We start from the raw sequence: 14,424 nt of genomic DNA on the forward strand, positions 1-14,424 counted from the left end.
AGAGTTCACTAGTGTAGAAGTTCCACGAAAGCAGGAGTTTTGTCTGTTTTGTCCACTGCTGTATTGCTGTATTCCCAGCAGCTGGAACAAGTGCCTGGCACATAGTAGGTGGTCAAAAAGTATTTGTTGAATGTTAAATGCATGTAGGACTTATAAACAAATTCTGAATATTAAACAGCCCCCAGGGTTTAATCCTTGGACTTCTTCCCTCTACTTAAAAAGAAATCTGGGGTGCCTGAGTGGCTTAGTAAGTAGAGCCGGTGACTGTTGATCTCGGAGTTGTGAGTTTAAACCCTGCGTTGGGTGTAAAGATTACATAAACAAAAAACAAACTTAAAAGAAGTTAAAAAATCTGTTAGGGTCCCTAGGTGGTTCAGTCATTAAGCATCTGTCTTGGGCTCCAGTCATGATGCCGGGGTCCTGGGATCAAGCCCCGCATTGGGCTCTTCACTCATAGGGAGGCCTGCTTCTCCCTCTCCCACTCCCCCTGCTTGTGCTCTCTCTTGCTATCTCTTTTTCTCTCTGTCAAATAAAATCTTTTAAAAAATCTGCTGGAACTGTGAACTAAAACTGTATAACAAAGTACATAAAACCAAAGTGCTTTTGGTATAAAAATGCAACCACTATCCAGATCAAGAACATTACCAGCACCAAAGAAGGCTCACAGTCTGTGCCTTTCCAGTGACATTCTTCTTAACCCTAACCCCTGTTGTGATATTTATGATAATTATTTCTTTGCTTTTCTTTATAATTTTACCACTATGTATATATACTTCCCTAAAGAACACAGTTGAGTTTTGCCCATTTTGGCAAACCATGTTGTATACGTTCTTTTGTTTCTGGTTGTGTGCTATAGTTTGTATTCTGTTGTGCAAATATATCAAAATTATGAACATTCATTTCTAATTTTTGGTGCTTACACATAGTCCTGCTCCTGCTATGAATCTTTTTTCCCCCAGCTGTGAACCTTCTTATACACATCTTCTGGTGAACGCATGCATGCATTTCTGCGGGGCACATATCTAAGAGTCAAGCTGCTGAGCGTACGTATGTTCCGCAGGGTTCCCACCAAGCAGGGAGTCTGATGAGGGTCTCGATCCCAGGACCCTGGGATCATGACCTAAGCGCAAGGCAGATATCCAACCAACTGAGCCACCCAGGTGCCCCAGCAGTCTTTTACTATTAAACTTAAATAGCAAATCGAGATTGTTCTGAGATAGTTTTTCCACCACTGATTAAGACTGAGGTGGCTGTTATTAGAGATTACATTCATTTAACTTTCTGAGCAGATTTGGTGACCCTATTAGCCACAGAAGTCTTTGAGACACCCACAGCAATGGTCTGTCTCATGTTGTGAAGAGTGAAATGGCCCAGAGGAGGTTATCCAAAGAAACACCCAGTACATATGGACTTGACAGGAACTGGAATTCGGGGTCATCTTTCAGCTTCTTCCCGGCAACGGTTAGGCTCAGACGGTTCAGGGTAATCACCAGCTACTTTCACTGGCGGGTCATGTTTGCTGTCACCATTTTTGCTGTCACTGCTACAACAAACATCTTTAACACATACATGCTTTTTAAAAAAATTTTAAACCTTTTTTTTAAGATTTTATTTATGTATTTGACAAACAGACAGAGATCACAAGCAGGCAGACAGGCAGGCAGAGAGAGGAAAGGAAGCAGGATCCCCGCTGAGCAGAGAGCCTGACGCGGGGCTCGATCCCAGGACCCTGGGACCATGACCCGAGCTGAAGGCAGAGGCTCAACCCACTGAGCCACTCAGGCGCCCCAACAGATACATTCTTTAAGATTTTATTTTTAAGTAATATCTATACTCAACGTGGGGCTTGAATCCACAACCTCAAGAGTCACCTGTTCCACTGACTGAGCCAGCCAGGCACCTCTGACAGATACATTCTTGATATCAAAGCCCACACTGTTCCTAGGAAAAGCTTAACTCAAAGCTTCATGGTGCATTACAACAGACTTCAGCTGTAACACGGACCAGACTGGAGCAAAGCTTTGAGGACACACCTCCATTCGGCTCACAGGGAGAGTACCAGTACCACCAAGTTTGTGCATGTACTCGTGGGGCAGACAAAAGGCCTTGTCAGCTGGATGATCTGCTGATAGGAGGCAATCTAGAGTTTCAAGCAGTATGGTTCCACTGGCATAGCCATCTATTTATTTATATTATTTAATTACCATCGAATGTATTATTTTTTCAGGGGTACAGGTCTGGGATTCACCAGTCTTATAAAGCTATCTTTGTGGGTGATGTCTCATTTCTTGTTAGCACTTGGCTCCAGCATTTTGTCATCACTCCAGCCAGAAACTGGCACAAATACTACTTACTGTGCTGGGGTTGTAGCCAAATTTCTTAATATAGGTGCTGGCTTCCTTAACATATTCCTCGTGTCTCTTCTGGCAGCAGGTGGCTCACTGGAATCCATTTCGTAAACAATTAGTTGTTTCACACCCACTACGTAAGCCAGAAGGGCTTGCTCACGGGTCTGCCCAGCCTGAGGTGTGCCGGTTCTCACGTGATTGATGAACGCTCTGTGTTTTGGGACGTCAGTGATACTCACATAATACTTGCTGGTCTCCAGTGTCCAAGGGGAGGTACCAAAAACCACCACACTTGCTTTTGGCCGTTTGTCTGACACCCTGGCATACTTGAAGGAGCTCTTTGCCATCTCAGCAGCCTCCTTTTCAATGGTTCTTCGGTTGATCCCACCACATTTATAGATCAGATGGCCAGGAGTAAAGGATTGGCCCAAATTTATGTGCCCAATGATGACAGTGTTGATATTTCCAATTAAGGGGTGGTTTTCCTTTCTAAAATAGGGGTGGTTTTCATGACACCTGTGTTTTGGTGGCAAACCCATTGTGAAAAAAGAATTATATCTTAGAACTCATAAAACGTTTTGCCAGTTTATACAAAGAATATTTATATTTATATTTACCCATATATTTACCCTTTCTTTACTTTTTTAGTCCTTCTTGCCTCTCACCTCTTTCATTATCATTTTCCTATTGTCTCAAGTACATCATTAGAATAGTTTTAGTGGGTTTTTGCTAGGGTGAAGTTTCTGTTTCTTTTTGTTGGAAAATGTTCTATTTTGCCTTGATTTTTGATTCATATTTTTGATGGGCAGTTATTGCATTTCAGTGTCTTCTAGCTATCATTCCCGTTTTCTATTTTAATTAGCACTACTGAAAAATCACCTTTCTGTATCTTGTTTAAGTGTATGCTGTCTCTTTTCTTTGCCTGCTTTTAAGACTTTTGGGTTTTCTGAAGTTTCACTCTGATGAAACATGCCTAGGTGTTGATTTTTTTAGTTCATCCTGTTTGGGATTTGTTGCGCTTCCTCAATCTGTGCATTGATGACTTTTTAAAATTTTTAATATTCAGTTTCTTCTTTAATCACTTTCCTTTCCTTCTGATATTTCAATTAAAAAGAAGTAAATCCTTCACACTCTATCCTTTAAGTCTCCTCTGGTTATCTGTTGCTGTATCACAAACTACCTTAAAACTTTAGTGTCTTAAAACAACCATCATTTTATGGTACTTGTCAATTCTGCTAAGTCAGAATTACAGCAGTGCTTGGCTGGGTCAGCTGGCAACCAGGCTGGTCTGGAGGGTCCAAAATGGCTTCACTCATGTGCCTGATGCCGTGGTGGAGAATAATGGAAACCTGAACTTGCTGAGACTCATGACCAGAAGGCCTACATGTGACATTTCCAGCATGACAGCACCAGGGTAATCAGATTTCTTACAAAGACATCCCAGGAGAACTAGATGTAAGCTATGTAGTATTTTCTGAACCAGCATCATTTCCACATCTATAGGTCACAAATTTCTGTCATATTCTTTTGGTCACAAATGAGTCCTAATGCTAGTCCAGACCAAGAGGAGGGGGATTACATTTTACCTCTTGAATGGGAGAATGTCAAGGTCATATTGTATAAGAGCATATAGGACAGAACATATTGGCAACACACTTGTAGAAAATACAGTTGGCCATAGTCTTTTATTATCTCTTTTATATTTTCCATTAAAAAAAATCTCTGCATGCTGCATTCCATACTACTTCATTTTACTTACCTACTAGTTCACCAATTCTTTCTACATGATGTATAACTGTTTTATCAGCACCACGCTCTAACCGATGTATAAGTGTTTTAATAACTGTATATGATTCCTAGATCTTAAGTCTCTGAGTTGTTTTGGTTCTCTATTGTTTCTGTGGCTGGCTTGCTTCTTTCTTTCTTTCTTTCTTTCTCTTTAATTTTGTTCTGTACCCTGTATCTTTTTTTTTTTTTAAGAATTTATTTATTTATTTGACAGAGAGATCACAAGTTGTCAGAGAGGCAGGCAGAGAGAGAGAGAGAGGAGGAAGCAGGCTCTCTGCAGAGCAGAGCCTGATGTGGGACTTGATCCCAGGACTCTGAGATCATGACCTGAGTCAAAGGCAGAGGCTTAACCCACTGAGCCACCCAGGCGTCCCTGTACCCTGTATCTTTGTGTTCTGGATGTTGTATCTGAAAGATCTGTGAAAATAAGTTGAGGCCTAGGATGTTGAGAAGTTTAATGTTTTCTTCTGCCAGATGTCTGCAGGCACTGCCAACCCAAGAGTTGCATAAATTATGATTAAGAAAAGAAATTTGTGGAGCACCTGGGTAGCTCAATCGTTAAGCGTCTGCCTTCAGATCAGATCACGATCTCAAGGTCCTGGGATCGAGCCCCGCATCGGGCTCCCTGCTCAGTGAGAAGCTTGCTTCTGCCTCTCCCACTCGCACTGCTTGTGTTCCCTCTCTCGCTGTATCTCTATCAGATAAATAAATAAAATCTAAAAAAATAAAAAACAGAAATTTGCACATCACTGAAGTGGGTTAACTGGTTTACTGTTACCTTGAGGACATAGACCTTTGGGGACTCAGCTTAAAGTGGGCATGGTTTACATCTACTTTTACTCTCTTGGTAATACCAACGAGTCTATTCAAATGCTGTCAATATGCTTGTAACTCCCAAATTTATTCATCTTTAGCACAGACCTCTTCCTTGGACTCTAAACTCATATTCAGCTGCCTACTCAACTTCTCAGCTGGAGGTCTAGTGGGCATCTCAAACTAAATATGTTCCAAATAGACCTTTGAGTGTTTCTTCAAATGAATCTGTTCTACCTCAAGCCTTCCACATCTGATTAAATGTCATCATCATCCACCTAGTTGCTTAGGAAAAAAAACTAAAAATCTTCTTTGAGTCCTTTCTCTCCATTCCCCCATATTCAACCTAACAGCAAATCCTATCTGCTTATCCTCAAATTATGTTCAACATCTTTCCATTTCTTTTGATTTTTAGCACCACTATTTTGATCCAAATAATCTGTCTTCTCTTCTCTGGATGATTACAATGGCCTCTTAACTGGTCTCCCTGCCTCTATTCTTGCCCATGGAACTTGTGTTACCATTTAGTTGGTACTCTCTGGAGCTCAGACATACATAAAAGACCTGCTCTTGCTTCCCTACAACAGTAGGATATCAGAGGATGAGACACAAAGTGCACAGGCCTACAGAGAGGTATACATTTGTTGCATCTGAGGAAGAGCAATGAAGCCAGTGTGGCTGGAACATGGTGAGCAGGAAACAATGGTATGAGATGAGGTCAGAGGTTTCAGAGGGTCAAATCTCTGAAACTTGAAGGCCATGGTGAGGGCTTTGGAATTTACTAGGGGGGAGATGGAAATCCACTGGGAGGTCTGGAGCAGAGAATGAGAATCAGAATTACAATTTGAAAATGTGCTTTAGCTGCTATGCTGGAGACTGCAAGTCTAGTTCAGAGGCTATTACAACAATTTGCATGAGAGTTGAGGATGGTTTAGACTGGATTGGTAGCCACTGAAATGGGGAGAAGTAGCTGGATTCTTTTCCACATATTCTTTCTTTAAACCACTCTAAAAAGTCTTTTATTTCCATTATTCCATAAAAACTACATATTCAAGGTCACTGTTGGTCTTTACATTACTAATTCTCAGTATTTGATAGTTGATGACTCCATCCTTGATGTGTGAGCTCAGCTGGTCTCTCTGACACCAATTTTACTTCATTTTTCTACTAACCTCACTGCCAATCTTTCTCTGTCAGCTTCACTGGTTCTTCATGTCCCTGACCTTTAAATGTTAGAGTGCTCTCGGTATCAGTTCTTTAAACTCTCCTATTTTTTGTTTACACTCATTCTCATGATGGTCTGTTCCTATGCAGATAAAATCCAGTTGTATATCTCCATCTCAGATACCTTCCTTGAACTTGAGATTCACATATAAACTCCCTACCTTACTGGGTACAAAATTAGTCTCTTAATTTCTGTCCCTTCCAAAAACCTGCTGTTTGTCCAGCCTTTTCCATGGCAGTCAATGACCATTCCTTCTTTTTAGTTCCTCAGACTCCAAACACTGAAGTTATTCCTAATTCATCTTTTTCTCTCACAGCCACACCTCTCCATCAAAGAATCCAATTGGTTTCATTAAAAAAACAAACAAACCAGAATTTGACTATGAACTGAGTATTGGGTAAGATGAAAATGAACTGTAACGGAAAGTTGGAGATGGTTGACTAGGAAACTGGAGAGGTTGGCTTTCGGTGCAGAGTGCATTTATTGTCATAAGCATGAAGACAGGATATGGTTACAGATGTCAATAAATGTGTTGGAAGTCTGGAGGTTCACTGCACAAGCATTAGCTATGAATGAGAAGGGCTGTTGGAGAATGGGTAAAAGGGGCTGGAGATTTAAGGAAAAAGTAGAAAATGCACGACAGGGGTCCAGGACAGTGGGAAAGTCAGTAGACTAGGGCAGTACTCTATAGTTGCTACGCAGCAATAAGGGCCCATTTGAGGTAGAAAGTGTCCTTTTTTGTTCCTCAGGTTTGTTCCATTCATAGGGCCTTTGTATTTCCTATTCTCTCTGCCTGGAAACATCTCTCAGAGCTCCATCAGCTATCCTCTTATCATCATTTAGGTCCCAGCATCCTCAACCTCTTCACCACACACTTCACTTCTTCCTCCTGCCTCTCTCAGAACCTTTTCACAAGACTAAGACTATTCCTCCAGCTCCTAAGGTTGACTTTCTACCTGATCCCCACGATGCTTCTTGACCCTGACTCCTATACCCTTTTGTAAGCCTCTTTTCTCCTCCATCTCACTGGAGTAAGAGTTTCATGCCTTCTGGATGTGTTATCCTCTAACTCTCATTGTGTGTATCGTCATCTAACCATCTCTTTACTCCTTGGCTTCCTCTAGACTTTGCTACCTGGATCTCAGGGTTCTCCCTTCCTTTATAAGCAATCTTTGGAGTCTCATTCCTGCAGATAATCTGTGCCTTTTTCATTATTTCAGCACCTGGGAAAGTCAAATGTTGCAATAGCAGGCTAGAGGAATAATCAATGCACCCATACCTGTTTCTTAGGACTCGGGGAGATCTACTCACCCATAATCCCAGAGACGCTCCACTGCAGCAATGAAATAGTGTCGTGTTCTCTTCTGAAAGCTGCGGAGGCCCTGATTTTCATCTTCGCCATAGATGTCAAAATCTTCTCTCTTCATTTCAATCGAGAAGTTGTCATCATACTCAAATTTGTCTTCCTCTGGCTGAGGAGTACTAACGGGTATTTCCCTTTGATGGCGTTTTGAGACTGGTGGGTTTTGAGAGCACAACCTTCCAGTCCCTCCTTGCTGTGCCCAGGTGGCTTCTCTTTGGGGCTTATCTTGTCCTTCCTTTATTCCTGCTTTTGAATGATTATTTTCACAAGGGCCCAGGGACAAAATGGTGTCCTTTCTCCTAAAAGCTGTGTTTTTCTGTGACTTCTTTTGGGATTTCCACTCTTCTCTTGGTATCTGGGTAGCAGAGTGGTCCTCCCAAGCAAGGGGACCCGGCAGCTGGGAGGGAATCTTCTCAGAGCTTTCTGTTGATTTCAGAAAGGGCGCTTTTCCAGGTCTGTTTGTTTTATTCAGTTTAACAGGTCTCTGAGTTTTCTGAAGAAAGATCTTTTCCATGAGATCCAGGTGGCCAGGAGAATCATTGCTGGTTTTTGTAGCCGAAAAGTCTTGATGAACATGAAATTTAGGAAGTAATTCAACTTTGCCAGATGTTTTATACAAGTCTGGTTTAAAGAGAACAGGGCTTTCAAGTTTCTTGTATGTGGGTTGGTTTGTGGCACTTTTCCCCATGGAGCTGAACTTCCCTTGACCTCTAATCATTTCTAAGGTTAGGAAGGCTAAAGAAAGGTTATTTCTTCTGGCTTCTTGTAAGAAATGACTGCTTTCTTGGACCCCAGAACTCCTCTCCCTAAAGGTATAATTACAGGCTGATGCTGGAAGATGAGAGGAGTTGTCTTGGGATGAGATCTTGGTCAGATCTGTATGTCTAATTGATGGAAATGCTGATACTTTTGCAAAAGGTAATGCAGAGTCATTCATTTGCATGAGGCCATGATTTCTCATAGAACAATCTGATAGGAGGGACTGAGTGATGGCTCTTTTTTCTTTCTCATTGTACTCTATCTGTGTGAGGGTGCCCTGGGTCAAATAGGTCATATTTTTGGACCACTGGGTTGAGGTGTCATTCAAAGTTACCCTCCTTTCAAACTTCATTTCTTCTAGTGAGAGTTTGGGTTGTTTCAAAGCCCGCTTACCACGATGAGTAATAAGATGCTGACCTGGATTAGGAGACATCCTTGTAGGGCTTGGAAACCTCTCTACCATTTGATTTGTTTGATTTTCCAGACCTTCCAAGTTTTCTTCTTCCCTTATTTTTGAGAAATTGGCCATGTGACTCCCTTCTCTATGTGCAGAGTCATTTAATGACCTGGTGTCTTGAAGTGCTGGAGTGTGTGGCTGCTCATGTGAACCTTCTACATTTTGCTTTGTGCTTAGCGAGAAAAGGTTTTTCAGGAAATTCTTAGTGCCAATCATTGTATATACCTGAGGCAAAGCCACATTCTCTTGGGTTAATTTTTCCTCTCTTTCTATCTCTTCCTGAGATTTCTTTTCTTGATTGTATGTATCATTTTCTTGGACATTAGCCAAGTTAGTAAAAAATATGCTCTTATTCTTTGGAAAAATCATCTCTTTGAGTCCAGTGTCCTTTGTAAATTCATCCTCTCTTATTACCACCTTCTCCTCTGACAAAAAATTCTGATCTTTCACAGATTCTTCTGATCCTAAAGATGTTAACTGCTTTGGACTGGGCCTTTTCTCAGAGCTTAGGGAGTTCTTGCCATGGGTCTCTTTTATCCAATTTGCTGAATCTGGCAAGAACGGTATCTTGAAGAATGATAGATCTGGATTTTCCATACCTAGTGGCATAGGGCCCTCTTGTTTTTGGTGGGCCATTTCCACATTTCTTGATGAAGTAGTTTTGTTTGACACATGATTTAGCCCCAAAGCTCTAATATTTCTCTCCATAAATGTTTCATTATGAACCAAAGAAATCACTTTTTGAAACTCAGTATTACTTTCTAATATAGTATCTTGCCAGACTGATGTACTGTTCTCAATAAATAGTGTTGAGACATCAACATGAGTCTTTCCATTAGTTGTTGAGTTAATTGATGTCTTGTTCATCTTTACCAAAGAGATATTAACTTTGAATAAAGCATTATCTTTGACTAATGAAGCAGGTCGACGAACTCTTTCTTCTTTAAATAACCTATTACTCTCCATTGATAATACATTTTCCCCCAGTGAGCTTTCTTGACTATTCATTAAAGCTGCTTCTAACAACCTGGAATCATTATCTCCTTCACTCAAGCCCAAAGGTACACTGGACTGAATAAGGTGAGATGAATTTACAATGGTGCCTAAATGACTATCAAAGTGAACTGACATATTTGGAGGTTCTAAAGAACTTGTCTTTTCAGTACCTGCTGCCAACTTCTCTGATGAAATTGTTGGTGAAGTCATTAGACTGTCTGATGAACTAGAAATTTTTAAATCAAGTTTATTCACCTCTACTGTTGCAGGTGTCTCCAAATTCGCATTTAATCTTAACTGCAGTTCTGGCTTCGGAGTAAATACTTGGTCCCCACTGTGATGGAGCTCTGGTCTCAGACTTGCCACTTCAGATGGGCCCTTGTTTCCTTCTGTTGCTCCAAGTAAATGATCCTCAGCTTCATGTGTGGCTTCCTGGAGATCAGGTAAGAATAAATGTGGAGAAGGGTTCTGTCCCAACAGCATCAACAGGTCACTAGAGGAGACACTTTGTGCTTTAAGCAGCTGCGTTCTTTCTGCAGACTGAGGCTCCATCTTCCCTATGTCATTTTCTGGGCTTGTGGTGGCTTTGAATTGCTTCTGCTTAGTGTTAGGGTGCCTTGAATTCTGGGAGAAGCTTCTGGGTCCAATGATGTTGTTTTCATTCATCAAGGAAGTTGGAATATCTTCATATGTGTCCTCATAATAATCACCAATGTTCCCATTACAACTAGAAACCTTCAGTAAGGCTGTCATGCCTCTGTTCCGAAAGTCTGAATTGTGGCACCCCAGAACCCACAGACCTGGAGATGAGGAAGAATAAGACTCTGGTTATTTACAACCCAGGTCCCAAGCAAGTTATGTATTAGTTGTTCTCTTCTATTCCCAGATAATGAAAAAATACTAGTCAGTACCATTGTATTATAGGTCATCAGGTTAAATCCCTGGCACATAAACAGTCCAACAATGGTAGCGAAAGTGGTTTTTACACTGCTGCTATTGTGGTATATCTGTCTATAATCACAAGAAAGGTCTGTGATTAAAAGTTAATAGATATCAGGGAAAAAATGGAGAAATGTAATTGACACACATAATAGTGGAGAGTCTTTTAAAGATTTTATTTATTTATTTGACAGAAAGAGGCAGTGAGAGAGGGAACACAGGCAGGGGGAGTGGGAGAGAGAGAAGCAGGCTTCCTGATGAGCAGGGAGCCTGATGCAGGGCTCAATCCCAGGACCCTGAGACCATGACCTGAGCCAAAGGCAGACGTGTAACTGACCGAGCTACCCACAGGCTCCCAATAGTGGAGAGTCTTAATAGTCACACAGAAATCTTTTTTAAAAGACTTTTTTTTTTATTTTAGAGAGAGAGAGAGAGAGAGAAAGAGGTCATGTGAACTGGAGGCAGAAGAAGAGGAGGAGGGAGAGGGAAGGGGAAGGAATCTCAAGGAGACTTGGTGCGGAATGCAGGGCCCGACATGGGGCTCGATCATACACCCTGAGATCATGACCTGAGCTGAAACCAAGAGTAGGATGCTTAACTGACTGAGCCAGCAGGCACCCCCACACAGAACTCTTTGACGATGATAATGACTTAATTCATGAAACTTTATGCAGCTTAGCTATTATTGCTATATAACATAATGGCACAGGTTCTCAGAGTTGGATTGCTTGGGTTCAAATTCTAGCTCTACCATTTACCAGCTGTGTGACTTTGAGCAAGTCAACTAAGCTCTCTGAGCTCCAGTTTTCTAATTTATAAATGAGGCTAATAGTATCTATGCTATCATATAAAGTATTCAAATCATATTACACATGAGTAGCTTCTACTGTCATCAATTTCAGGATAAGTAAGCACCAGGGAGTAGGACTTAGGGTTAGGAAATACATAATATAAAATTACACTACAAGGCTAGCAATATTAATTTCTACTATGAACAGGATTATTCAAGTGAAGGAATTTCATAGTGGTACAATAGATGCATAAACATAAGTAAAAAAAAATACACCCATCAGGTACCTTCACAGTCTCATCATCTTGCATAACATTTGCAAGCAAAATCTTAACCGAATCCAGCTTTCCCTCTAAGGGAACCCCCCCCCCCGCCCCGCATATATTTCCCCTGTAAAATAATGGGATGCCCATGGAAAAGGTTTTTCTGGTCAAATGCATGTTGGAATATTGCACTCTATGTGCTGCCAGATAACCAATTGAGTGGGAAATGAAAATACATTTTCTATCATCAAAGATTTAGAAAATCTACCTCTAAAGCAACCACTGTCAGGAAGTGATGAGGGTATGTTTTCTACCAGAACAAAGGAGTATACTGTATATTAAAAAAACAGGATGACATGGGTTCCAGGAAATGGGCACCTTTCCTGAACAAGGATGAAGAAAAGTCCCAAGTTAATACGATACTCAGTCAATTCTAGAAAGAACCAGCCCAGACAGAAGGAGGATGCATGGGTCTAGGAGGTCAGATTCTAAGTAAAATAAATACATTGTATGATAAAACTCTTGGGAACAAAAAGAGAGTAACTAAAGGGAAAACATAATAAGAACAGTAAAACAATTAGAAGTTTCTATAAAACAAGTCATAAAAATAAATGAAATCTTATTTGATTCCATAGTGAATGTAAGCTTGTGGATTGGGAGCCTAATTTCATGACATTTAAAGGATATTTTTGATGTTGTAAAACGATGTTAGGTCACAGGACACAACAATACAAATTCAAGGGGCTACATGTACCCTGATGTTCACAGCAGTATTATCAACAATAGCTAAACGATAGACAGAGCCCACATGTCCACTGACTGACAAATGGATAAAGAAGATTGGGTGTATATATAATGCAGTATTACTCAGTCATCAAAAAGAATGAAATCTTGCCATTCACAATGACATGGATGGAGCTACAGTGCATTATGGATAATTTCAAAAAATTCATTATTGAGTTCATTTCCTCTGGCTACATACTCAGACACGGGATTGCTGGATCATTCTATTTTTAATTTGTGAGGAACCTCATATTGTTTTCTAGAGTGGCTGCACCAGTCTACATTCCATCAATAATGCATCAGCGTTCCCTGTTCTCTAGATCTTCACCAGCATTTGTTATCTGTTGTCTTTTTTTAAAGTTTTTTATTTCTTTTCAGCATAACAGTATTCATTGTTTTTGCACCATACCCAGTGCTCCATGCAATCTGTGCCCTCTCTAATACCCACCATCTGGTTCCCCCAATCTCCCACCCCCCGCCCCTTCAAAACCCTCAGATTGTTTTTCAGAGTCCATAGTCTCTCATGGTTCACCTCCCCTTCCAATTTCCCTCAACTCCCTTCTCCTCTCCATCTCCCCTTGTCCTCCATGCTATTTGTTATGCTCCACAAATAAGTGAAACCATATGATAATTGACTCTCTCTGCTTGACTTATTTCACTCAGCATAATCCCTTCCAGTCTTGTCTTTTTTCAATAGGAATCCTAACAGATGTAAGGTGATATCTCATTTTGGTTTTGATTTAGATTTACATTTTTTTTAAAGATTTTATTTATTTGACAGAGAGAGGGAGCTCACAAGTAGGCAGAGAGGCAGGCAGAGAAGAGAGGGAGAAGCAGGCTCCCTGATGATCAGAGAGCCCGATGCTGGGGCTCGATCCCAGGACCCTGAGATCATGACCCGAGCCGAAGGCAGAGGCTTAACCCAGTGAGCCACCCAGGCGCCCCTAGATTTACATTTGTTTATAACGAGTGATGTTGAACACCTTTTCATATACCTATTGGCTATCTGTATGTCTTCTTGGGGAAAATTTAATGGTCCTTAGGTTCACAGATCCTTTTTCTGACTTATTTCACTTTCTTCTGTTTGATTAAGTCAGAGGAAGAAAAATACCATATGATTTCACTCATTGTATTTTTTAGCTCCAGAATTTCTTAAATGATTTCTCTTTTTTGAGCTTATTTTGTTAATGTACTATTTTCCTATTTTATTGAATCGCCTGTTTGTGTTCTCTTGTATCTTGCTGAGCTTCCTTAAAAGAATAAGTCTGAGTTCCTTCACAGGCAATTTGTAGATTTCAATGTCTTTGGGGTCTGTCGTTGGAAAGTTACTGTGTTCCTCTGGTCGCATCAGACTCTCTTGCGGCCCTGCACTGATGTCTGTACATCTGAGGGAGCAATCACCTCCTCCAGTCTGTACGGACCGACTTGATTGGGAATGACTTTCTTTTTTTTTTTTTTAAGATTTTATTTATTTATTTGACAGAGAGCGAGATCACTAGTAGGCAGAGAGGCATGCAGAGAGAGAGGAGGAAGCAGGCTCCCTGCCAAGCAGAGAGCCCGATGCGGGGCTCGATCCCAGGACCTGGGATCATGACCCGAGCTGAAGGCAGAGGCTTTAACCCACTGAGCCGCCCAGGCACCCCTGGGAATGACTTTCACCTGTGGGTGGCTCGGAGTGTGCTATCTGGGGTTCAGCAGCTCCAGGTCCAGGGAGGGCACAGCAGCATCATTTCTATGCAGCTCTGTCAGCTGAGGTCAGTGTTGGTGAAAAATGGAGGGAGGGCCTCCATTGGTGGCCAGAGCTGTGTCTGGTAGCAGTGGTCGTTAGAGCGGCTGGACTCCCAGGTTATGGAGGCTGCTGGGGTTCTCTTGTTGTCCTTTTCACCCGTCCTGGAGCCGG

The 14,424-nt window shown here is 41.3% G+C and overlaps 1 protein-coding gene across 5 annotated transcripts in view; it reads right to left on the bottom strand.

Moving 5' to 3' along the window:
* F8 (coagulation factor VIII) overlaps window positions 1-14,424 on the bottom strand; it is a 110,355-nt gene that overhangs the window by 36,428 nt on the left and 59,503 nt on the right. For all 5 annotated transcript variants that reach the window (XM_032846394.1, XM_032846395.1, XM_032846393.1 and 2 more), the window contains exon 14: window positions 7,486-10,549. In XM_032846394.1, the coding sequence (XP_032702285.1) occupies window positions 7,486-10,549 (3,064 nt within the window). The remainder of the gene's footprint in view (window positions 1-7,485; window positions 10,550-14,424) is intronic.

Source organism: Lontra canadensis, unplaced genomic scaffold (assembly GCF_010015895.1).
Source record: "Lontra canadensis isolate GAN:19392208 unplaced genomic scaffold, GSC_riverotter_1.0 scaffold174, whole genome shotgun sequence".
NCBI lineage: Eukaryota > Metazoa > Chordata > Mammalia > Carnivora > Mustelidae > Lontra > Lontra canadensis.